The sequence below is a fragment of the Diabrotica undecimpunctata genome, chromosome 3 (genome assembly GCF_040954645.1).
Source record: "Diabrotica undecimpunctata isolate CICGRU chromosome 3, icDiaUnde3, whole genome shotgun sequence".
NCBI classification, from domain to species: Eukaryota; Metazoa; Arthropoda; class Insecta; order Coleoptera; family Chrysomelidae; genus Diabrotica; species Diabrotica undecimpunctata.
Window position 1 is genome coordinate 124,238,864 of NC_092805.1, and position 24,684 is coordinate 124,263,547.

General features: G+C 34.4%; 1 protein-coding gene across 2 annotated transcripts in view; it reads right to left on the minus strand.

Annotated features, from left to right (window-relative positions):
• LOC140437359 (sterol O-acyltransferase 1-like) overlaps positions 1–24,684 on the minus strand; it is a 93,713-nt gene that overhangs the window by 48,396 nt on the left and 20,633 nt on the right. For both annotated transcript variants that reach the window (XM_072526842.1, XM_072526843.1), the window contains exon 4: positions 243–379. In XM_072526842.1, the coding sequence (XP_072382943.1) occupies positions 243–379 (137 nt within the window). The remainder of the gene's footprint in view (positions 1–242; positions 380–24,684) is intronic.

Genomic DNA, 24,684 nt, shown 5'->3' on the forward strand with positions numbered 1-24,684 from the left:
TATATATATATATATATATATATATATATATATATATATATATATGTATATATATATATATATATATATATATATATATATATATATATATTCGCTAATTCGCCCCAACTGACACTAGGCGTTTTAAAATTGACTTGTGATTAATGAGGTTAAGTTATGAGGTTATAATCGATATCCTTAATTTTTAAGATTTTACTCGAATACAAAATCCTCTTAATGTAATTTAAAGTTGTGTTAATTACCTTTTTGTCTAGTTTTTCCCCATAGAAGAAAGAGATAATAGGTTGAAAATGTTGCAAAGTTGTTTCCCAGCCATACCATTGCAACTAAATGCATTTTTCCAAATGAACGAGGAATTATAAGTAATGCTTTGGGTAACCTAAAAATATTTTACTACAATATATTATTATGAAATAATATAACACCAAATAATAGTAATTGAATTTAAATACCAAAAAAGCAATTTGCAATTAATCTAATCTCTAATGAGACTATGACCGTTCTACTCAGTGAATTTTTAGTACGCTGAAAAATATTTTTTATACATTCTAAAATTATCAAATTTTTAAAAGTTCTTTCTCACATCTTTTTCGTGTGATTTTCCAAATGTTATATTCATGGCATATAAAGAAGGCAAACTATTGAAAAATTAACTGCTTAATATTAATTTAAATTGTTTGAGGCTAGAGTTAAAACATTTAATATAGTTCATACGTAAGTTTGATCAGAAGTTGTTATTGTTTGCCAAATCATTCTTGTGAGGAATATAAGAAAGAGCTCTAAGAAGAATAATTTTTACTGGCATAAATAACACAATAATTATATTATCCATTGAACAAATAACATTATACATATTACAAATTGGCATCAGATATGATTATTCGACAAGAAAATCGAGTTTGGGATAACACCCTACAGTTTTCCTGGTGAAAGTGCTTACACTAAGCCTTTAGCGATAAAATTACTAGCAGGACTAAAAAGCGGAAAAATAAATTGGATATTAACAAATTAAAGTCAAAAATGGTCAATTTTTTTTTTTTGTCTATCAGCAAACAGAAAAGCATCTCAATCAAATATAAGTGTAATAACCTTATAAGTCATATAAAAAACTTCAAAATGGCGTTTTTAAATGTTTTATCCTTATTTGTTGCTAAGAATGTTGCAAAAAAGTTTTGTTTTATGTAAATGTTAAAGTATGATCAAAATTTTAAAGCGATCTTTTAAATAGTTTAAAAGTTATTTTATTTGTTTTCCCCAAAATAATTTTTTTTTGTAACAGTATAAGTCAGAAATTGATAAAGTTACCGTAATTCTACGGATAGCTTATGAAATAAGCTAAATTATTCCATTAATAATATTAAAAAAAATGAAGGAATACGATTTTAAATATTGCATAATCATTTTGCAAAAACATGTCGATTTTTTACTTAGAAACAATCAAAATAAACTTTTTAACTGTTGCCTAAATGAAAATTGTTTTTTCATACTTGGAAAGCATTTTTTTACAGATTTCAAAAAGAAAGTTTGCCTCCGGGTAATTTGAGACTTATTTAATTGGTTAATTAATTAATACCCAATTAATTAATTGGGTAATTAAGATATCTAATTTACTTTAAAGTTTTAATATATCAAATTTGAAAAAGGTTACCTTTTAAGGGAATCGTCCACAAGCTTTAAGACGTGGTAGTCAAAATCAGCCTACTTGAGACTTGCGGGAGCGATGAAGGGACTGAAGCTGTTGATTATATCTCTGGTTCTGGGTTATGGATTTTAAAGTTTCGTTAGGAATGTGCAGTATTTAAATAAATAAATTGTTAAATAAACCATCTAATTTGTTCTAACGTTCTTGTTAATTATATCCTAACGAAGAATAGAAACCTAGTAGAAGACGTATCAGTATTAAATCAGTTTGACCTAGGAAGCGATCATAAACTAATAAGAACAAAACTAATAATTAACAAAAAACTAGAATGAAAAAGAATACATGTAAAAAGATACAAATGGACATCTGAAGAAATCAAAAATAGTGAATTTAATAAAAAGATAGCGCATGCATTAAATCAAGTTAGCATGCAGCAGATAAACTCCAATGATATTGATGATTTGAATAACCTTATTACCGAAACAGAGAATAAAAGCCTTTTGCAACTGAAAAAACCAAAAACAACATACAATGAATTAGACAAAGAAATATTACAACAAATAAAAAGAAGGAAGATCTTAAATAAATCTAGCCATAGCAAACAAATGCCAAAAGTAACAATTTCAGAGGTAACTACAGCATTGGAAAATATGAAGAGAAATAAAGCTGCAGGAGAAGATAATATTACCACAGATATAATATTAGAAGGAGGTAAGGAATTAATTGCAATTGTAACTAAGCTTGTGGACAGTTGTTTACATCAGGGCAAAGTCCCTAAGAGCTGGAACAACTCTAAAGTAATCTTATTACACAAGAAAGGTGATAGTCGAAAATTGGAAAACTACAGACCATTCAGCCTACTGTCACACAAAAGTCACTGAAATTAGATGAATACCAACCATATGAACAGGCAGGTTTTAGAAAAGGCTATTCAACTTCCAATCACCTGTTAACCACAAAAATATTAATAGAAAAATGTAACGAATACAAGTTTCCAGTTTTCCTAGCATTTGTAGACTACGAAAAAGCTTTCGATACCATAGAACACACGGCCGTAATAAACGCAATGCAAAATTGTAGAATAGACAGCAGATATATTAACTTAATAAAAGAAACTATGAACCAAGCTACAGCTACATACTACCTAAATGAAAATGAACACACGAACCCTGTACCATTAAACAGGGGAGTCAAACAGGGAGATACTTTATCACCCAAACTGTTCACCTTAGTTTTGGGGGACGTTTTTAAAAACCTAAATTGGAAATATAAGGGAATAAACATCAATGGCCGCTACCTCAGTAATCTACGATTTGCAGATGACATAATCCTGATAGCTACTGACCTACAAGAAATGCAAACCATGCTTTTAGAACTACATACCGAATCTTCTAAAATAGGACTGAAAATGAATTTAAACAAAACAAAAGTCATGCACTCCGAAGACACTGTGACAATAATAAACGATAAAGTTATAGAAAAAGTTGAAGAATATATATACTTAGGACAAAAAATAATACTAAATAGGGAAATTCAAACTGAAGAAATAAAAAGAAGAAGAAAGTTAGCTTGGGCAGCATTCGGTAAACTGAACTATATACTCAGAAATCAACAAACTCAATTACATCTTAGATCTAAAGTTTTTGATGCATGCATTATTCCGATATTAACTTATGCGGCACAAACATGGACAATCGCAAAAAAGAATATGAATATACTTAGAGTCACTCAACACGCGATGGAAAGAGCAATGCTAGGTATATCACTTAAGGACAAGAAAACAAACACATGGATAAGACAGAAAACCAAAGTCACCGATGTGGTGCAAAAATCATTAAAGTTGAAATGGGAATACGCTGGACATGTAGCTAGGAGCGATCTAAACAAATGGCACAGATCAATTTTAACCTGGAGACCATACCAACACAAAAGACCCAGAGGCAGACCTCCTATGAGATGGACAGATAATCTGAAAAGGACTGCCGGGAAAAATTGGCTACAAGTAGCGTACAATAAAAAACAATGGAAAGGAAGACTTGAAGAGGCTTATGTTCAGATGTGAACGTGAATGGCTAGACGAAGAAGAAGAAGAAGAATTTGTTTAAACATTTTTTTTCAGTTTTTTATTTTGTTAGTAATATCTGAGGTAATTTTTATTGTAAAACATAATTATTTATGAATAATATATAGGGTAAAACACCTAAACGTTGGCACTGGACCATCGATTGGCACACTAACTTTTAAACAATATTAATAAAGACAAATATCAGTCAGAAAGAAGTCAATTATCTGAAAAAACTATATATATTTCAAATCTGGCAACATTTCCCTTGGTATTAAATGACTGCTCGTGCTTGTTGAAATCAGTGTGGCTTGTGTTTTATATGAATGTTGTGGTGACTGTACCAAACAAGGTAAGATTTTAAGTTTTTCGTAAGGATTGTTACGAATGTTATGTAATGTAATGTTAAACTGCTTTGTAAATTAGGTTCATTTTTGTAATATAAAACACAAATTTTTACACACATTTACGGACCTTATTGATTAGATTTTAGCATAATTTTTAGAGGGTGCCAACATTTGGAAAGCACAATTTTTTATAATCTAATTATTGGCATAGGTGCCGATATATAGAATTGGAGTTATTTTTGTTATTTCTTATATTGATACTTCAACGGTAAACGGTGTTAATTACCGCCTCTTTTGAATTCGAGATTGACAATAATTGTGCGTGAAAAAAATAAATCATTGACTAGTCAAAAAATATTTTTTTCTTTTACTATTCTAGATGCCAAAAGTAAAGAAACATGTAAAATATACAAAATCATACACCGAGGAATTGCTTCAGGAAGCATTAACTGATGTGAGGAATGGTGAACAGAAGAAGACCGTCGCTATGGAGTATGGCTTTCCAAGGCAAACACTTCAATATTGGTTGGGTCCTAAATTTTCAAAACCAGAACTTGGAAAAAATACGTATCTAACAAGAGATAAAGAAAAAAAACTGGTCGAATGGATTTTAGATAGCCATAAAAAAGGCTTCCCACGAAGAAAGGTTGATATTCAGGCCTCTGTAAAAAGCTTTTTGGATGTAGATAATAGAACCACTTCTTTTAAAAACAACATTCCAGGTGAACACTGATATAACCTATTTTTAGATAGAAGAGGCATCCAATACTCACGGAACGGACACCTCAAGGAGTAACTGCGGCTTCAGCAATCGTGTCTAAGGAAAATATACGAGGTTGATTTTCCGAAATAGAAAGAGCTATCTTAAAGAAAAAAACCTCTTTTCTGTTTTGAATATCCCAAGCAGAACGGCGATGAAACGTGTTTCCAGTTTTGTCCCAAAATGGGTAAAGTTATTGCACCAAAAGGTTCCCGTAATGTATACGAGGTTGACGAGGAGAAGCGAAAGAAAACTGGCAGTAATGTTTACGTTTTCGGCCGAAGGCGATACCTGCGTCTGTCAAAAAACAGTTGTTAATAGTGTTCCAGACACATGGAGAATCGGATTAAGCGATAATGGCTGGATGACAACAGAAATTTTTATAGATTATATACAAAATGTATTTCATCCATATTTAAAAAAGAAAAATGTTGAATTTCCTGTTATTCTCTTTGTGGACCATGCAACTCATCTTAGCTATCAACTTAGCACTCTTTGTACAAAGCTTGGTATTGTTCTCATAGCTCTTTATCCTAACTCTACCAGGATATTACAGCCTGCAGATGTCTCGAACTTTAGACCACTTAGACTACTTTTCCACAATGTGGAAAAAATCGCTGTTAGATTTGCGTCGTAAAAATCCATTTTGTAAATTTTCCACAGAAAATTTTGCACAAATCCTTAAAGAAGCTGTATATTCTTTAAAGCCTGAAATTGCCTCTAGCGGATTTAAAGCTTGTGGATTATATCAGTGGAATTGAAATTAAATCGACTATGACAAATGTTTAGGCAAAAACTACCCAAAAATAACCGGTTCCAATGTTGCAAACACTAAGAAGCGTAAGACTGATAATAATAGGGTTTTAACTTATCAAAAGTTTATTGAAATAGTTGGAATAAATAAGTTATTAGAACTTGATGGTTTTGGCGCCTTATTTACTGGAGGTGATAAAAGCTGTAAAAATTTTCTATTATTACAAAAATTGAAAATCTATTTTAAATCTGAAACGGAATCTGACACAGATAACCATACAATAGAGATATAAATAGAAGATCTAAATGATCGCATAGTACATTATAACAATAAAATATTTTTAAACAAAGATAATATAGAAGATATACCTATTAGTTTTTGCGATAAACAACGCGCTGATGAGGGCAGTAAAACCCCAGAAAGGACTTGTAAACGGTAAACTGAGAAAACTTCATTCATGCTTACGTCAACGGTTTATAAAGGCAATTGGAACAAAAGGAAAGAATTAAAGAAGAAAAAGAGAAAAAGAAAGCAGAGAATAAACAAAGAAGATTAGAGAAGCAACAGATAAAGAAGGATAAAGAGACATTTTAAAAAAAGAAACCTTTAAAAACATTAAAAAACAAGGCAAATAGTAAAGATATTCACAACCATTCCTTAAGTAAGTCTGTCACACCTCATGAAACGTTCGGTCTCCTCAATGTCAAATCTGGTTGCAGTCCTTCTAGATAGAAGCTGTGGTACTAGCAACAATAACCATGACTTACAAAATTCAACAGACCTAAATTTATTTTCGCAGATCGCAAGTATCAGACGCTATTACTCCAAATTTAAAAACTAAAGTCTCCCATATAAAAACTCTTTTTCAAGTCCAGAACGGCCGTCACCACAAACTTTTCCAGAAAACAATACGATTGTTCCGCGAGGACTACGTTTTATTTGTACGCACAATATTTACAGGACAAACATAGGAATAAAATGTCAGAACTACACTAGGACTTATCATGTTAGCTGCTTAACTAAATACAAATTATATAAAGAAACATTTATTTGTAGCACTTGCTTTGCTAAGAAAAATCCTAAGAATACCTGAATGTAAACACAATATAAGATTTCTTTAACTTTAGTTGTTTACTTAAAATGATTTTTTAATTGGTTATTACCAGAATTTAAATTGTGTTTTAAAGAATACAGCATTTTGATTTTTAGTTTGGTAACTTAAAAAAAAATTATATTTTGTAACTAACTGAATTAAAATATATTATTTTTTATTTTGATGTTTTGTTTTAATTGTGTAGATGATCGTCTAAAATTACCTAGGTATCTATGTATCTTTCACAAAATAATTGGTGCCAATAATTGAGAAATTTTCAATAAAATTAAAAATTTTCAATAAAATTAACTAAAATTTAGCTATAGCAATCAATATATGATTATAAAATATTCAAATAAGTGTCTCGAAAGTGATAAATATTCATAAAAAATACATATCGACCATATGGAAAGCACTTGGTTATTTTAGAGGTAATTATATTAATACGATCTCCTTAGAGTGCCAATCATTGGGTAGTTTACCCTACAAAAATAATCCTATTCAATTATTTTTAAAAATAGTATTGGTCTATGTAGTTCTTTGGACATAAAAAATCTCAAATAAATTATTTTTTATTTCTTGCTAAAAATTTTAGGTGGGTGGTTTTTGTCAAAAAAGCTGCAACAGCCACATGCTGAAACTTGTTCTGCTAATAAGTTGAAATTTTACCAAAAATTTTTCGTGACAACCTATGTACCTATGTACAACAATGATTAAACAAATTATAAAAAATTTATTTTCTCGCTTCGAAACCACTATTTTTAATAATTAAGATTATTTTAGAAGACGATAGTAGTTATTCTTGCGATTTTTATGTAAAACGGTTACTTTACGCGAGTTACAGTACAATGACCGCTACCATCATCGAGAAAAAAGACAAAAGAGGGAATGTAAAGGTAGTGGGGGCAAGAATATTGTTAGACAGGAAGTGCCATCTTGAGAGGCCACATTAAACAAGAAAAGAGAGACTCTTTCCTTGTTTAAGAAATTAAATTTAGTTGGGTTATGTTATTGCTTATGTTATTGTTTGTCCCAACTGTCATACGAAAAATTATTTGTATTTGTAAAGTTTTTTAACAATTGTTTCACATTTTAGACTATTATTGTTATCATTTAATTAAAACTTTATTGTGTTCTAGTGTTAAAAAAGTATTTGAAGTGTATTATGTATTAATATTATGTAATATAACAAATAAATAGATACATTAGAACCCCTACACCACTGTATGATTATTGTGAAGTGTCATGAAATTTAAATTTGGCGCATTCGCATTTCCGGATATGTCCGCCATCAGAGGCCACTTTTTTGGTCTCCTTTTGATAACGATTAGATTCCTTCTTTTGTCTTTTTGCTCGATGGCTACCATCCAGTAAGTTCCACTACGTGGATTCCAACACGGGGCTACCGCTTGAACATTCTGGACTAAATTGCGACGTATTGAACAGCAAGATCAGCAATTAATAAATTATAAAAACACCATGTTAAAATCAATATTTTAAGTCTGATTAATTAGAAGTCTGATTTAAATTATTGTTGTTGTTACTAAAATCTTTGTAAGTCGAAAATAAAAGTTTTAATTGTGAAGTTCAGTTTAAAAAAAAATGTTTTTCCCAAGAACATTCATAATTGGCGCAGAGTCAGTACGGAAGTGGAAGAGTCTTTATAGATTCTCGTCACTTTTAAGTGTTTGTCCACTGTTCCAAGAACCAGCCGCCCCAGGGAAACCGTCTGCAGAGTTCACACGAGGGAATTAGAAGTTAGAAGAAGCCTTCAGGAGCAAAGGAATGCCCATCGGCATCGACTTTATCCTGTAAGCGATTTTATTATTACTTAGAACTAAGAAGATTAGATTTTGAAAGAATTCTTAATAAATCAGACTCCTCTGAGTCCGTAGATTGAATCAGAGCTAAATTAGAAGATAAATAAAACAAAGATTTGAATAGATTAACACAAAGATTAAAGTAATTTAAAAATATCTCCTCCAAGTCCTTAGATTGACTTTAGAGTCAGATTTAGACAAAATTGAATAGCTTAATAAATACTATATATTAATAAACATAGAGATTAATAGATAGAAAATAAGTAGATTAAGATTGATATATTGATTATTGAAAATTACTATACCGATTTGACTATTGACTATATATTATATTGAAAATTTTTAAAATATGGCAGTTCCACAATTTGACGTTAAAAATTTATGCATTCTTCCAAATTTTGACGGAAATCGAAATGAATTACATGAATTTATTAAAGTTTCTACAATACTTCTAAACCATCATTATGACAGACTTAATGCAGCTAATATACAAAACAAATTTTTGCTTCATGGTATTATCAGTAAATTAACAGGTAGAGCCAAGGAAGTTATATCTGTATATGGATGCGAAAGTTGGGACGAAATAAAAAACGCATTAATTCAAAATTTTGGAGACCAGAGAGACGAAAATTCGCTTACAAGGGATCTAGTAAATTTAAGACAAGGCTCAACAGAATCCATTATGCATTTTTATGAAAAAAAATCATGGGACTTTTAAGCTGTATTAATAATTACCTAGAATTACATACGATAAATGCCGATATTAAAAGGAGCAAACAAGAATTTTTTCGTCAACAAGCTCTTACAACATTCTTATCAGGTCTACGAGAACCAATGAACTCTGTTATTAGGGCAATGAGACCAGGAAGTTTAGCCACGGCAATGCAATACGTACAGGAAGAAAATAATGTTCGATACCTTCAAAAAAATTAAATAAGTCAACCTTCAACATCAGGAAGACGCGAAAATTATCAAGAACGCCGACCTCAGAGACAGCAGATGCCTGTAGCTATCCAGAAACCATTGTATCAACAGCCAAATTTTGCACCTCCGCGATGGCAGCAACCAATGAGACAATTCTATCCGCAGAATCAGTTTCAGCAACTACATCGGCAACAAAACTTCGATCAATTTAGACAAAATTCAAACCCTCCAGCATTCATAACCCAAAACCAGTCAAATGTATGGGTACCCAAACCCGGACAGTCAAAACAGTCTAGACCAACACCTATGAGTGGAATATCAGAAACCAAAACCAGAGGCCGTCAAAATTTTACACCAAATTCCCGAGCACAGCCAAAATTCACCGTAGAAGAACTTTACAATATACAATGCCACGGAGATGAGCAAGAAGAGAATGCCAACTACAATGATTACTACGAACCTGAATACGACAATTTTCTACAAGATACATACGAAAATCAACCAACCGAATACGAAGAAAACGTAAATTTTCGAGAGGACCCACCAGAAGGAATCGGAACGTAATTGAACTTCATTCATTTCCCGACAAGAAGGAGCTACCCTACATCGAAATTTCGAAGCCTTCTTTACGACTTTTAATCGATAGAGGATCCACAAAGTCATTTCTTAATCCAGAAATAGCTTCTTCATATTTTCCAAGTTACATAAAACATGAACCCTTTGTCGTCACATCAATTTTTCAAAACTATTCCCAAAAATATTGTGCCGAAATTCCTTTATTTTCAGAATTTAATTCTGACAGCAAAATGAAATTTTATCTGTTTAAGTTTTACAAAACTTTCGATGGTCTTATTGGCCTCGATAATCTAAAACTCTTCGAAGCCCAATTAAACTTCCCTAAATCGCTTTTAGTTACAAAAGATTCTACAATCCCCATTAAATATTACGAAACAAATAAAACACAATTTTATTTCATTCATTTGGAAGCAAATTCTATTAGCCAAGTGAAAATTCATGTCAAAGAAGAAAAAGGAACCATCATTATTCCTACTCAAAAAGTACAAGGCGTCGTAGTACGAGAAGCCCTTTGAACAAATCCCCTTCGTTGGCTCAGTGAAGATGTTCGTTCAGTTGTAATGGAAACACCAAATAATAGTAGCAGAGTTTATTGTAGAGACGTACACTATGGGTGTAGACCCGGGATTACTTTGAGTAGAGACTGATGAAGTTGATCGTTGAAGACTATCAAGATCGTTGAGTGAATATTGATTGAATGTCTCTCTAGGCAAGAGATCTTAGTTTTATATAAACTTTAATTGGGTCAATATTTTCGCGGACCTCGCGTGACATGTGTATTTAATTTATGTAAATAGTTTAACTTTGTCAGCACTTTTGACTGATGTACAAATTATATTATTGATAATTGACCAAATGTGTATGTAACCTAATTAACTACGTGTGTGTATTTAATAACAAATAGATTCATTCGGTCTACTGGGTGATAAAATTATACTGTCCAATTTCGGATATGAATTCTAAAGATTTGATATTGGACACCTTACTAACGCCGAGAACCACCTCGCCTGGACCGAAATTGCCAACTTCACGTCAGACCCCATTCATCTTTCTCTTATGGAACCACTCGAAAGCAATAAAATAGACATTTAAGATTTCCATATATATATATTCCATGGAAACAACCTATGGACCAGACTGCAGACAAGATATCGACGACTTAATTAAAACCGAACATCTTAACGAAGAAGAAGAGGAACAAGTTCGCCACCTATGCCGAAGATTCTCCGATATATTTCACCAACCAGACACTCCTCTCAGCTTTACTAACGAAGTTAAACACCACATCAGAACCAAGGATGAGGAGCCTGTATATACGAAATCATACCGGTATCCGTATGTGCACAAGGAAGAAGTAAAGAAACAAATCTCTTCAATGTTAGAGCAAGGGATCATTCGACCAAGTCAATCGCCATGGTCCTCGCCCATCTGGGTCGTGGCAAAGAAACCAGATTCATCCGGTAAAATAAAGTGGAGAATAGTGGTAGATTATAGAAAGGTGAACGAGAAGACAATTGACGACCAATACAGAATTCCTCACATTAGCGATATTTTGGACAAATCGGGAATCACCAAATCGAGATGGCTGAAAAAGATATTCCCAAAACAGCATTTAATGTGGAAAATGGACACTATGAATATTTAAGAATGCCATTTGGACTTAAGAACGCTCCGTCCACGTTCCAACGTATGATGGACAACGTATTGAAGGGACTTCAGGAGAAATATGCCTCGTCTATATGGACGACGTAATAGTATATTCAACATCACTACAAGAACATATAGTAAATCTCACAAAAGTATTTCAACGACTAAGGGAAGCCCGACTAAAAATCCAAGTCGGCAAATGCGAATTCTTAAAAAAGCAAGTTAATTTTCTAGGACACGTAGTCACACAAGAAGGCATAAAACCGAATCCAGCGAAAATTGAAGCAATAGAAAAATATCCAATACCGAAAACAGCGAAAGAAATAAGAGGATTTCTTGGACTACTGGGATATTACAGGAAGTTTATTCGAGACTTCGCAAAAATCACAAAACCTCCAACAAGATGCTTAAAAAGGGATGCAAAGATCGAACATACACACGAATTCGTAGAATGCTTTGAAACGTGCAGGAAATTATTATTGAATGAGCCAATATTGCAATATCCAGATTTTTCCAAACCGTTTAACCTCACAACAGATGCCAGTAACTTCGCTATCGGTGCAGTATTTTCCCAAGGACCAGTTGGCAGTGATAAACCAATTGCCTTTGCTTCCAGGACACTAAATGAAACCGAAACCAAGTACTCCACAATAGAAAAGGAAATGTTAGCAATGGTGTGGGCAACTAAGTATTTTCGACCTTACCTATTTGGAAGAAAATTAAAAATACTTTCAGACCACCGTCCTTTGCAATATCTATTCTGCCTAAAGGAACCCAACTCCAAACTAGTACGTTGGAGATTAAAATTAGAAGAATTTGACTACGAAGTAATTTACAAAAAAGGCAAAGCTAATACAAATGCGGACGCACTGTCTCGAATCGAAATACACACGAAGGAAACTAAGGACATCGATTCACAAATTAAGGAAGTCTTTGATGATTTAGTAGACATGGAAGACGATGGATGGTCAACGACTAATAATCCAGATGCAGATCGAATAATCGACGAGATTGTATAAGAAAAAGCAACAGAATTAATTCCAGAAAACATCCCAGAAGATACTGTTGAAAACGAAGATCAAAACATGGACGAAGACGGAAATGAAACAATACATACAGCAGTAGAAAACCCAATTCTTGGTATACCTATTTCGGAAAAACCACTTAACTTCTACAATAACCAAATTATAGTCAAAATCGTCAACTACAATCCACGACCTCCAGCAATTATACAAACCTTTCCGAATAAAAGACGTTATCATATCCAGCTGTCGAAAGATCAGTTAAAAGCTGATACCATAAAAATTTTTAAGGAACACCTCAACCCGAAAAAGAAGTATGCAATTTTATTTGAAGCAGAAGAAGAAATTTTTGCCGAAATTTGCGAAATTATCAGGAAAACTTTTAAACACAACGCATATGACTTAGTAAAGTGCAATCTTTTATTGGAAGATGTTAACCTAGATGAACAACAAAAAGAGATTATAAAAAACTATCATGAAGGAAAAACGATCCATAGAGGAATAGCTGAAACAGAAAGTCAAATAAGGAAACGATATTACTGGCCTAATATGAAGAAGGACATAGAAGATATCATAAACTTTTGCGATATATGCCAAGAAAATAAATACGACAGACTTCCTCCCAAACCAAAATTTATGGTTACACCAACTCCCACTAAACCACTGGAAATAGTTCACATTGATTTATTCCAGGCTGATGGACAGAAGTTTCTAACCATAATAGACGCATTTTCGAAGTATGGGCAAGCCTACCCAATAAATGGAGGAAATGCAATCAATGTACTCAACGCCCTATTGATTTTTATAACACATCATGGACTCCCAACAATGATAGTAGCCGATAATGGTACGGAATTTAAAAATGGAGTAATACAAGAATTTGTAGACTCTCATAAAATCTCAATCCACTATACAACACCAGAGAATCCGCAATCCAACGGGATGATTGAGAGATTTCATTCTACGTTAATCGAACATCTTCGAATCCTAAGGAACACCAAAGCAAAGCTCTCGATAAAAGAACAAATGCTATACGCTATAATTGGGTACAATAATTCCATACATTCAGCAACGAAGTTAAGACCCATTGACATATTAAACGGACATATCGACGCAAAAGATCCCTTTGACGTTGACATACAGAAAGTAATACTGAACAATTATATCCAAAATCATAGAGAGATAACAAAGGAATTATACAAGGAAGTAAACCAGCATATACAAGAGAATAAAAATAAAGTCATCGAAAATAGAAACAAATCGAGACAAGACCCTATTACGTATAAACCAAGCACAAAAATCTATACACGAAAAACAATTACCAGAAATAAATTACTTCCGCGATATTCCGCAACACATATAAAAAGGAATAACAAAGTGACTGTAAATACATTAAAAGCTACAATTCGCAAGAAAAACATAAAACATCAACCAAAATCAAAAACTAATTCTGAACCGTCCACACAGGATCACCCTGACGATGGGAGAGGAAGAGAAAATCAAGAACCCGAAAGACAACCCAGGAATAATTCCCCTCAACCTGGGACCAACCAAGTTTCATACTAGTACACACGATTTTATACACTTTTCCAAACTACTAACAATAAAAGAAGAATTGGACAGAATTGAAACCCAGTACGACGCAGAGACCACAGCAATTCAAAGTGGACTTAGCCATTACCTTTTTCCGTGTATTATATTTATCCTTCATTTTCCTGTCCTACATCCTAATTCTTTTACTTATTATCATTCAATTCCTATACCTACCGCAAATTCTACTACAATCATTCCTCCTAAACCATGTCTCCTCATAAACAAAAAAAAAATCCTTTCAATATTTGGAAGAACCATGTCCCCGAATCAACCGAAATTACAACTCGATGTTCTACAACAAAAATTTTGGGCCTAAAAGAAACTTATCTCATCAATCTTCCGCCCAGATACAAACTCAAAACCCCAATTCAGAGTTACATAAATTCAAGGACAACCATCCCAGAGTAACCGCTAATGCTTCCCAAAATAAGGACCATAGATATTCAAACAGCGATTAAATTCAAATCATTAAGGATAGATCACATCCCCTTAGACAAACTGCATGAACTGTATAAGGAAGATGAACATCTAGAGACAATTAATCCGAAATTATGGAACCTTAGCCATAACCATTTTTGGATGACTCCTTTATATATCTTTATTACAATAATCTGCCTCTATATATGTTACAGGTATAAAACAAATAACAAAAAACCCAACTCTAGCGACGAAACTCCAGAAGAGGCCAACTCAACAGTTCTGTTCGTCCCACACAAAACTTCTTCAGGGGATGGAGTAGTTACAGTACAATGACCGCTACCATCCAGTAAGTTCCACCACGTGGATTCCAACACGGGGCTACCGCTTGAACATTCTGGACTAAATTGCGACGTATTGAACAGCAAGATCAGCAATTAATAAATTATAAAAACACCATCTTAAAATCAATATTTTCAGTCTGATTTAAATTATAGTCTGATTAATTAGAAGTCTGATTTAAATTATTGTTGTTGTTACTAAAATCCTTGTAAGTCGAAAATAAAAGTTTTAATTGTGAAGTTCAGTTTTTAAAAAAAGTGTTTTTCCCAAGAACATTCATAATTCGCGCAAATACATAACATGCAAATAAATAACGGAAATAACCGAAAAAGCTAATTTTAGCGTGTTTCAAGGCCTTTTTTAATAGGTTGGATATGAGTTGAAAAAAACCGTATACAGTATAAAATATAAGATAAAAGGTTAAGTCGAGTAGTTTAAAAATGCTCAAGTCTATTTTGATTTTATATTGCGAAAGACAGTTTAAAATATCCATAAACAAATTGATATACCGATACCGATGTATAAAAACGTCTAAACTTTAACGATCGTAACAAATTGTTTATTTATTAGTCACAAGATAAAAGGTTAAGTCGAGTAGTTTAAAAATGCTCAATTTTAGTTTGATTTTATATTGCGAAAGACACTTAAAAATATCCATAAACTAATTTATATACCGATGTATAAGAAAGTCTAAACTTTAAGGTTCGTAACACATTATTACCCACCCATAAGCGATATCTTATCGAAAGGGTATGATGCTGCAATATTACAGTAAAAACTTCAATCAAAGTTCATCAAAGAAACCTGCTTATTATAAACGAAAGAATGAATGGGTTTCAAAGAAAAAAGAAATTTTTTATTTCTTGAAAAATTTCTATATAAATATAAATATAAAAAATATAATATAATATTAAATATAATAAATAGCTTCCCGTGGTAAACTTTGGGTAAACCTATTACTGTAATGTAAATAGTTTTATATTTATTAGTTTTTTTTTAATAATGTTAATAGAATTTGGAAACACAACTCAAAATAACAGAAAGAAGACAGTTACAAAGTGAAAGGGACATTGAACCACAAACCATTCGGGCACTCAATAAAGACATATCGAAAGCTGTGAGAAGAAATATTAGGAAATTTAAACATGAAAAAATCGTACAGACTATAGAGCAAAACAGGAGCATGAAGGTAATGAGACGAAAAATGGCGACAAGTAGAAAAGAAATTTTCCAGCTCAGGAATAAAGAGGATGGAGTAACAACAGACAGACAGAAAATACTTGAAATAGTCGAAGTGTTTTACACTATATTATATACAAACCAAATCAACAATAACGTAAATGAAGGCGGTAGACAAAAGGTGCAAAACCACAGATCTGAGGACATTCCAGAAATTACTCAAGATGAGATACAATATGCAATTAAAAAAAAAAATGAAAAACAACAAGGCGCCAGGAGATGATGGAATAGTTGCAGAAGTTATAAAACTTGGCGGAACTTCTGAAAAAAATACGAGACCTCTTCAATCTCTGCTTGTATAGTCAAAAAATTCCTATAGCTTGGAATAACTTCATTACAATTCTTCTGCATAAAAAGAGTGACAACATGAACCTAGAGAATTACTGGCCAATTTCTCTACTCAACCATTTATACAAACTGTACATCAGAATAATAACCAATCGATTGGAAGCAAAATTTGAGCTATATCAGCCAAGAGAACAGGCTGGTTTGGCAAATGACCACCTGCAGTACATAAAAGTCTTGATTGAAAAATCAATTGAATACAATAGACCTTCAGTTCTAACATTTATAGACTTCTATAAAGCGTTTGATACTATCGAACTACCCGCACTTTCAAAGGCATTGGAAGAGTATCGAATTGATCATAGGTACACCAATATGATAGAAAATATATACCGAAATGCTACAACAACTATAAATATGCACGGTCCTACCAATAAGATACATATCAGGAGAGGTATTCGACAGGGAGATACTATATCGCCCAAGTTATTCATTACTGTACTTAAACATGCTTTGAAGTCACTGGAATGGGAAAGTAAAGGAATAAATATTGATGGTGAGATGCTTAGTCATCTACGATTCGCAGATGACATTGTTCTGATTTCAGATGACCTAAAGGCTGCCAGTGATATGTTGAATGAACTCAGCGATGCAGCACGTAAAGTAGGTCTAAATATTAACTGCCAAAAGACAAAAATGATGAATAATTTAGTTCCGAGCCATCCTTTAAGGGTAGAAGACGTCGAAATTGAAATTGTTGACAGCTACATATACCTTGGACATACGGTAAAAATTAGCAGAGATAATCAAACTGCTGCTCAGAACAATAACACTGGGATGGGCAGCATATGGAAGACTACATGATATTTTTAAAGGTGATATACCCATCAGCTTAAAAAGAAGAGCCTTTAATCAGTGTGTCCTGCCTGTCCTTACATATGGCGCAGAGACACTTACCATAACAAGGACATCTACACGAAAACTACAAGTGACGTAACGTAGAATGGAAAGATCATTGTTAGGCATAACGTTGCGAGATAGGGTAAGAAACAAAGATATCCGTAGAAAAAGTGGTGTAGAACACATTATAAAACACATAGCCAAAATTAAATGGAGGTGGGCAGGATACGTTGCTAGAATGAAGGATAATAGGTGGACCAAAAAAATCTTGGAGTGGAGACCGAGAGCGGATAGACGAAACCCGGGAAGACCACCCACAAGATGGACTGACGACATAAAGAGGATTTGTACCAACTGGATTGCAGCAGCGCAAGATAGATCTGAATGGAGGTTTTTCGAGGAGGCCTATGTTCAGCAGTGGACGACTATCAGCTAATGATGATGATGTTAATAGAATAATGCTTCTACTTTCATACGCTATCTGTAAAATTACTGTAACTTCATCATTTTCTGACTTAGGTATATTGCTGCAAAAAAATTTAATTTGGGATAAATAAATCAAATTGCATTTCAACTGTATAACCGACCGCTTTGAAATATTTAAAACAAAAATAACGCCATTTTGGTGATTTTTATAAATGGTTTATGTGTATTAACTCTAAATTTATTTCAAATGGTTCACTTTTTGCTGAGAGACGATAAAAGTGAAAATTTACCAATTTTTGACCTTAATTTGTAAATAACTAATTAAGTCAAAAAAATTGACTAAAGAAAATATGTTATGACGAATTCCACTGAAAATATCTACTTTTTTGATGCCAAAAACATTGATTTTAAAATTTGAGGGCACACTCTTGGGACCGGTTTTTTTTTATTATTTAGTACACAAAACTAAAGAAAACAACAGTACTGCCATCCGGAACGAGAGTAATCGTGCCTTTTTTGCAAGATTTCAAATATTGAATGAGCGAAATAATAGCGATTATGGAGTGTAACAATATCGCGACTTAAAGTCACTGTAGAGTCTGTTCGAAAGCATCTACAAACTTATTTAAAAATTAAAAATGAAGCCTTTTTTATACTTTTTTTTTTATTTTTTTATTTAAACACAAAACCACATCAACCGCGCAGGGTTATTAGTGGATATAACAAATACATGAAATATTACATTAAATAAAATTGAATAACTTGATGTCTTTTAAATAGTTTAACACTGTCGAAATTTTTTTGGTGAGGACAGTCTTGAGATCATCATCTGTGAATCCGTGGGATCTTCTTGTTTCCTTAAATTAAGGACAATCAAGCAGGATGTGTTTCACAGTCAGTGGGTTAGAGCAGCTGGAGCAGATAGGTAGTGGTTCTTTTGTTATTAGGTATTTGTGTGTTAAGGCAGTATGGCCAATTCTTAAACGATTAATAATGACTTGGTTTCTTCTGTTTAAAGGAGTCTCCAGGACATCAGCTATTTTTGGGCAAATTACATTTAATTTAGTACCTAATTTTTCCCAATAATTTTGACAAGTATTAATACAGTGGATGGTAACCAGGTTTTTTAGATCGGTGTACTGATATGTCTTCAATTTTGCAGGATGTTTTGAGTTCATTCTGCTTTTTCATTTCCATAAATACCTGTATGTGAAGGTACTCAAATAAAAGCCGCTTCCTTTCCTATGATCGAAATTTTTCTAGTTCGTTTTTTATACTCTGTATAATAGGGTTGTTGGTATTTTTTATACTTTTAAAATAATGCTTTCAGTCCTTTTAAATTCTCAGAGTGAGAATTAATCTTATCTTTTGATTTCTGAATATTGTCAGATTTTGTTTTATAAGTGATGCCACAAGATTCATGTCGAGTGATTGCCGGGGAATTTCGATAAAACCACGCCTTCCAATCTATCCTCTGGGAAACACGATTATGTAGGTATGGCCTCTCCTTACGAGTATAGTGAAGTGGAGCACTACCCTGTTGCAGCCAAATATTATCGTTTGGGATATTGTTATTGTCTGAAATTTTCCAAAAATGAAATTTCTATATTAAAATGTAATTGAAAATATTTAATTAGATTTGGAAATAATCCAGTCAACTCAGGTATAATACTCATCATCATCAATCAGCCAATCCCGTCCACTGCTGGACATAGGCCTCCCTCAGTTCTTTCCAGTGTTCTCTACACTGGGCCGCTTGTAGCCAGTTTCCCGCTACTCTTTTTATGTCGTCGGTCCATCTAGTCGGTGGTCGTCCTCGGCTTCTTTTATAATTTCTGGGCCTCCATTCCATAATTCGTCTTGTCCATCGTCCATCTTGTGTTCTGGCTAAGTGTCCTGCCCAGTTCCACTTAAGTCTCGTGGTTCTTTCGATGACCTCTTGAACTCCTGATCTTTGCCTGATTTGTCGGTTTGTTATATGGTCTCGGAGGCTCACATTCAGCATTGCACGTTCCATGGCTCGTTGTGTAACTCTTAGTTTATTCGCAGATTTCTGCGTAAGTGTTAAAGTCTCTGCTCCATAAGTTTGTACAGGCAAAACACATTGGTTATAAACTTTTCGCTTGAGACACATGGGAATTGAACTTTTTAGAATATGGCTTAGTTTGCCAAATGCTGCCCATGTCAGGCCTATTCGCCTCTGTATTTCATTTGTTTGATTGTCTCTGTTTATTTTGATCTCGTGTCCCAGATATTTGTAAGTGTCTGTTTGTTGTATGGTATTATTGTCGATAGTTATATTTCCACTCATTACGAGATTTGTCATAAGTTTAGTTTTCTCAAAGTTTATCTTTAATCCTGCTCTTTCAGACAGACTTTTAAGCGGATGTAGCATAGAAACTGTATCCTGTAAGTTATCTGCGATTAATACGACATCATCTGCAAACCTCAAATGATTTAATCTTTCTCCATCTATATTGATGCCCATATCTTGCCATTGGGTGTTCTTAAATATTGACTCTAGAGCTGCCGTGAACAATTTTGGTGAAATATTGTCTCCTTGTCTTACTCCTCGACCTAAGCGGAATTTTTCTGTGTCTTCGTGTAGTCGTATACTTGATGTAGCGTTCTCGTAGATGTTTTTGATTAGTGACGTGTACCTGTAATCTATTCGGCTTTGATTTAGGGCTTCCAGTACGGTTTCAAACTCTACAGTATCAAAAGCCTTCTCGTAATCGACAAATGCAAGAACCAGTGGTATGTTGTACTCGATGCATTTTTTAATTAAGATCTTTATGGTGTGCAAATGGTCATTTGTGCCATATCCTCTCCTAAAGCCTGCCTGTTCTTTGGGCTGATAGAAATCAAGTTTAGGTGTTAGTCTCTTTGTTAAGATTTTCATAAAGAGTTTATACATATGTGTCAAGAGGCTGATGGGTCTATAATTTTCTAATTTAGTAATATCACCTTTTTTGTGTAACAAGACTATCACTGCATTGTTCCAGTCTTTAGGAATCGTACCCGCATGTAAGCATTTATTAAACAGTTCGCTTACTGATTTTAATAGAATTTCTCCTCCTGCTTTTATTGCCTCAATAACGAGTCCATCGTCACCAGGCGATCGATGGTTCTTCATTTCCTTTAAAGCTGATCTTACTTCTGACACAGTAATGGGTAAAAGTATTTCCGATCCCTGATTTATGAGAGTCTTTACTCGTGTCGGTAAATTTTCTTGTGGTATAATACTATTCTCCAATAAATCCAAATACGCCGAATCATTTAAGTTCCTTTCAATGAAAAAGGGACCAATTATTTTGTCACCTATTATGACATATCATACATTATGTTGTTCTTTATACTGTGTGTGATATTCACGCATACAAAGAGGATTAATACGTAGCCAGTATCTTCAACTATTCCGATTTACATCTCCATTATCCTTTTAGTGATAATGTGACATGATGGTTCACAAAATGTAACATCGGACTAGCAGTCCGCAAATCTAGAAAAGGTCCAAAAAAGAAATAGTTTGGGAAAAACGGTCTGAGAACTTGTTGATTCTTTAAATATATACAATATTAGTATAGAAAAAAATATTTGCCCGCAAATTTATTATAACTTTTATTTTTAAACTCATGCTTTGAAAATAAAAGTTAGCAGATATATATTTTTTACATTTTGGGGACTATAAAACACAAAAACTCAAATTAAACAAATAAAAAACAACTATTTCTACGAAATTAAACAAAGACTAAATTAAAAATAAATGTTTGAGATGCGCAAAGTAGATACACGAATAAACGGAAATAAGTCAATCTTCGCTGCTGTCTTCGGAAATACCATCCTGTACGCTGTCGGAGCAAATGCAGTTTACGTGTTCTAAGCATACAAATTTTTTGTATATCTGGTTGGCCTATTTCTTTGTCTACTATAGTAAAAACAACGACCTCGACAATTAGGTTGTGGATTTGGGGCTGGAACAATAATTTTTTCTTTAATACGGCCAATTTCGTTTATTCTTGACCTAATTATTGATCTAGAAATACGTTTATTTAAAAATCGACGTTGCAGATGATCGTTTACTAGTTCCATGCCAAGGGCTTCTAGAAAATGTCTTCTAGGCATTTTATTTATCCCATTAGATTTATATTTGTTTATTACAAATGAATTGATACCGGTTACATTTATTACAGAATAAAAAATGACCATAGGCCATCGGCGAGTGGCTCGAGCGCAATTGTAGGCAGCACACATTTTATCAACTAGATCTTTTTTTTTTCGTCTTTATAGAGGGGAAGTCTGGAATCTTCAAAAGACATCTCACTCCAGGACGCCGCCTGACTGACCTTAATGCAGGATTCGTTCTTCGTACTCCCGGCGATAGTTCTCGAGGTATTTTAAAATACCCTCCAGTCGCCAAGTCTACGCCGAACGTCTAAATGCTAAACCAGACCCTCCTCTGTCATTCAGCGATCCGGAAGCGGAATGGCCGCTGTAAGGCCGGCATCACTTCCGAAGCACTACCTTTATTCATTCATTCTTCATTCATACACATCCACACTCCATTCATCAGCAAGGAGGCTTATTGGCTCGTTCCAGGTAGCGCGTAGAAGACCCTTATCGCTCCTAGTACGGCATCATTCCCAGACGGACATTTCCTCCATCCCCACAGTCTGACTCACGCCTATCTAATTCATACAGTGTGACCCACTTCTCTAGCTTCAACTTCCAACATCTTTCACTCTTACCCTTGCCGTTGGTCCAGCTATCTTTCTTCCTCTTCCTTTTTCTTGATCACTGCACGGATATAGCTGTATATTTTAGTCCAACCTGATATATTTTCAATCATTCTCTCAATCATTTCTCTCACTGTAACAAAATTTACACCTGTCTCTCTCTCAATTCTGTTCCTTTCCACTATCCATATGCTGCAATTTAACATCGTATGTGTTACAGTGTCCGATTATCCACAGTATAGGCATTCATCCGCGTCAGCCTTTCCGAACCTAAAGAGGTAGACCCTAAAACATCTGTGTCCTGTGAGCACCTGCGTCAGGAAATAATCTAGTTGCCTGTGGCCACAGTCCACCCAATCTCTTATATTCGAGATCAGCATTTTCGTCCACTGTGCCACATCCTCCGTGTTGTTCCATTCTTCTTGGCATCTTTCAATTGACCTTTCCCTTTCCTGTCTTCTCTCGGCCACAGTAAGGTTTGGGCCTCTTCTCCCATAGAGCTCTTTTCTTTCCACCGCCAAAACATGCGGAAACGGAACACATCCAGTGATAGTACACAAGGCTGCCGCAGACACTCTTGTAGGCGCATGCCACTCGCAACAGACTTGTTCTGTCCACTTGTGTCATGAGCCTCCTATAGGGCATTATCTCTAACGCCTCGCTCCAGACTGGTGCCGCGTAGAGGACGATCGACTTTACAACACCGTGTAAGACCCTCCTCCTTTTGGATTTGGGTCCTCCAATGTTGGGAATCAGCCTCCCCAATGCAGCCGCTCTATTCGCAGCCTTCCGGACCACCTCCCGCACGTGCTCCCCCCATTTTCCATTCTGGCGCAATGTCACTCCTAGGTACTTTACGTGTTTCTTGGGTGTTAGACATGCTCCCGCACATTGCAATTCAACACTTTGCCTGTTCCTTGTCCTCTTCAGAATGATGGCTTCGGTTTTCTCTGCTGCGTCATCTATTTCTTTACGATGCGGCCTGCGTTCCGAAACCGGTATTTGAGATCTGGCTCATCCCGGGCCACTACCAGTACAGCGAAGTCATCCGCGAATGCGAAGGGGGTTGTATTCTCTCCGTATTTACAGCACATTACTCCGTCATATGCCAGGTTCTATAGCGTTATCAACTAGATCTACTCCTTTGGATTTATTATAGTCAATGATGATTTCTGGCTTGCCCGTTAATTCGTCTAGCAGATCGTCGTATGGTTGCAATAAACAATCAAAGCAATGTATAATAATAATAGTCTCCCGTTTTATACCGCTGTCGCGGCTTTGGGAGTATAGCAGGGTAGTCTGCTATATCTAGGGCCTACGGTATACAAGGAAGGTAACATGGCCAGTGCTACGCTTCAACCGTCTATTATTACCCCTGGTTTTACCCAAGGTACTCATTTTTATTCAGGCTGAGTCGACCTGGGGCCTATAGACAGTTTTAAAATGTCTAGATGTTCTTGCCGGCGGTGGGATTCGAACCCCGGACCACCGGCTTGCGAGTCAAGCATCCTACCGCTTGCGCTACGCAGGCCCTTAGCAATGTATATGCTTAGGTAAAACTAGGTATGGCTTACCGGTAATTGAAGTTGATTACCATGGTTTACACTATTTTATGAAACAATGAACAAAACGAATTTATTATATGTGTATTGGTTCACTGTCGGGTTGCGTCTGTCCCTCTTAACGACTTACGCTCTTGAGGTTAGCGAGATGCATTCCCCGCGCGGTGCTATAGGGATCGTAGGGATACAGGGAGGACAAATGTATCAATTAATTTACACAACCATATTTGAATTTAAACACGTATATAGAATAATTTTTTTAAACGCCGTACATTTTGGCTGACGTCATTTTGTGTACCGATAAGAATTAGAGACATATTTTCTAAAGTTGTTATTACATATTATAGTACTGATTTGTATGTGATTCATTATGGGTCAAATGTCCAATTAAAAATGTCCCATAAGCTTGTAGTCTATTATTATAGAGGTCCATACTACTCAACACAACTGTCTTTTGTCCAGTGCTTCTGGTTCAGTGTCACAAACAGGATACTTTTGTGCTTATTTCTCTGGCCTATATACCTAAATGTGTGTAAA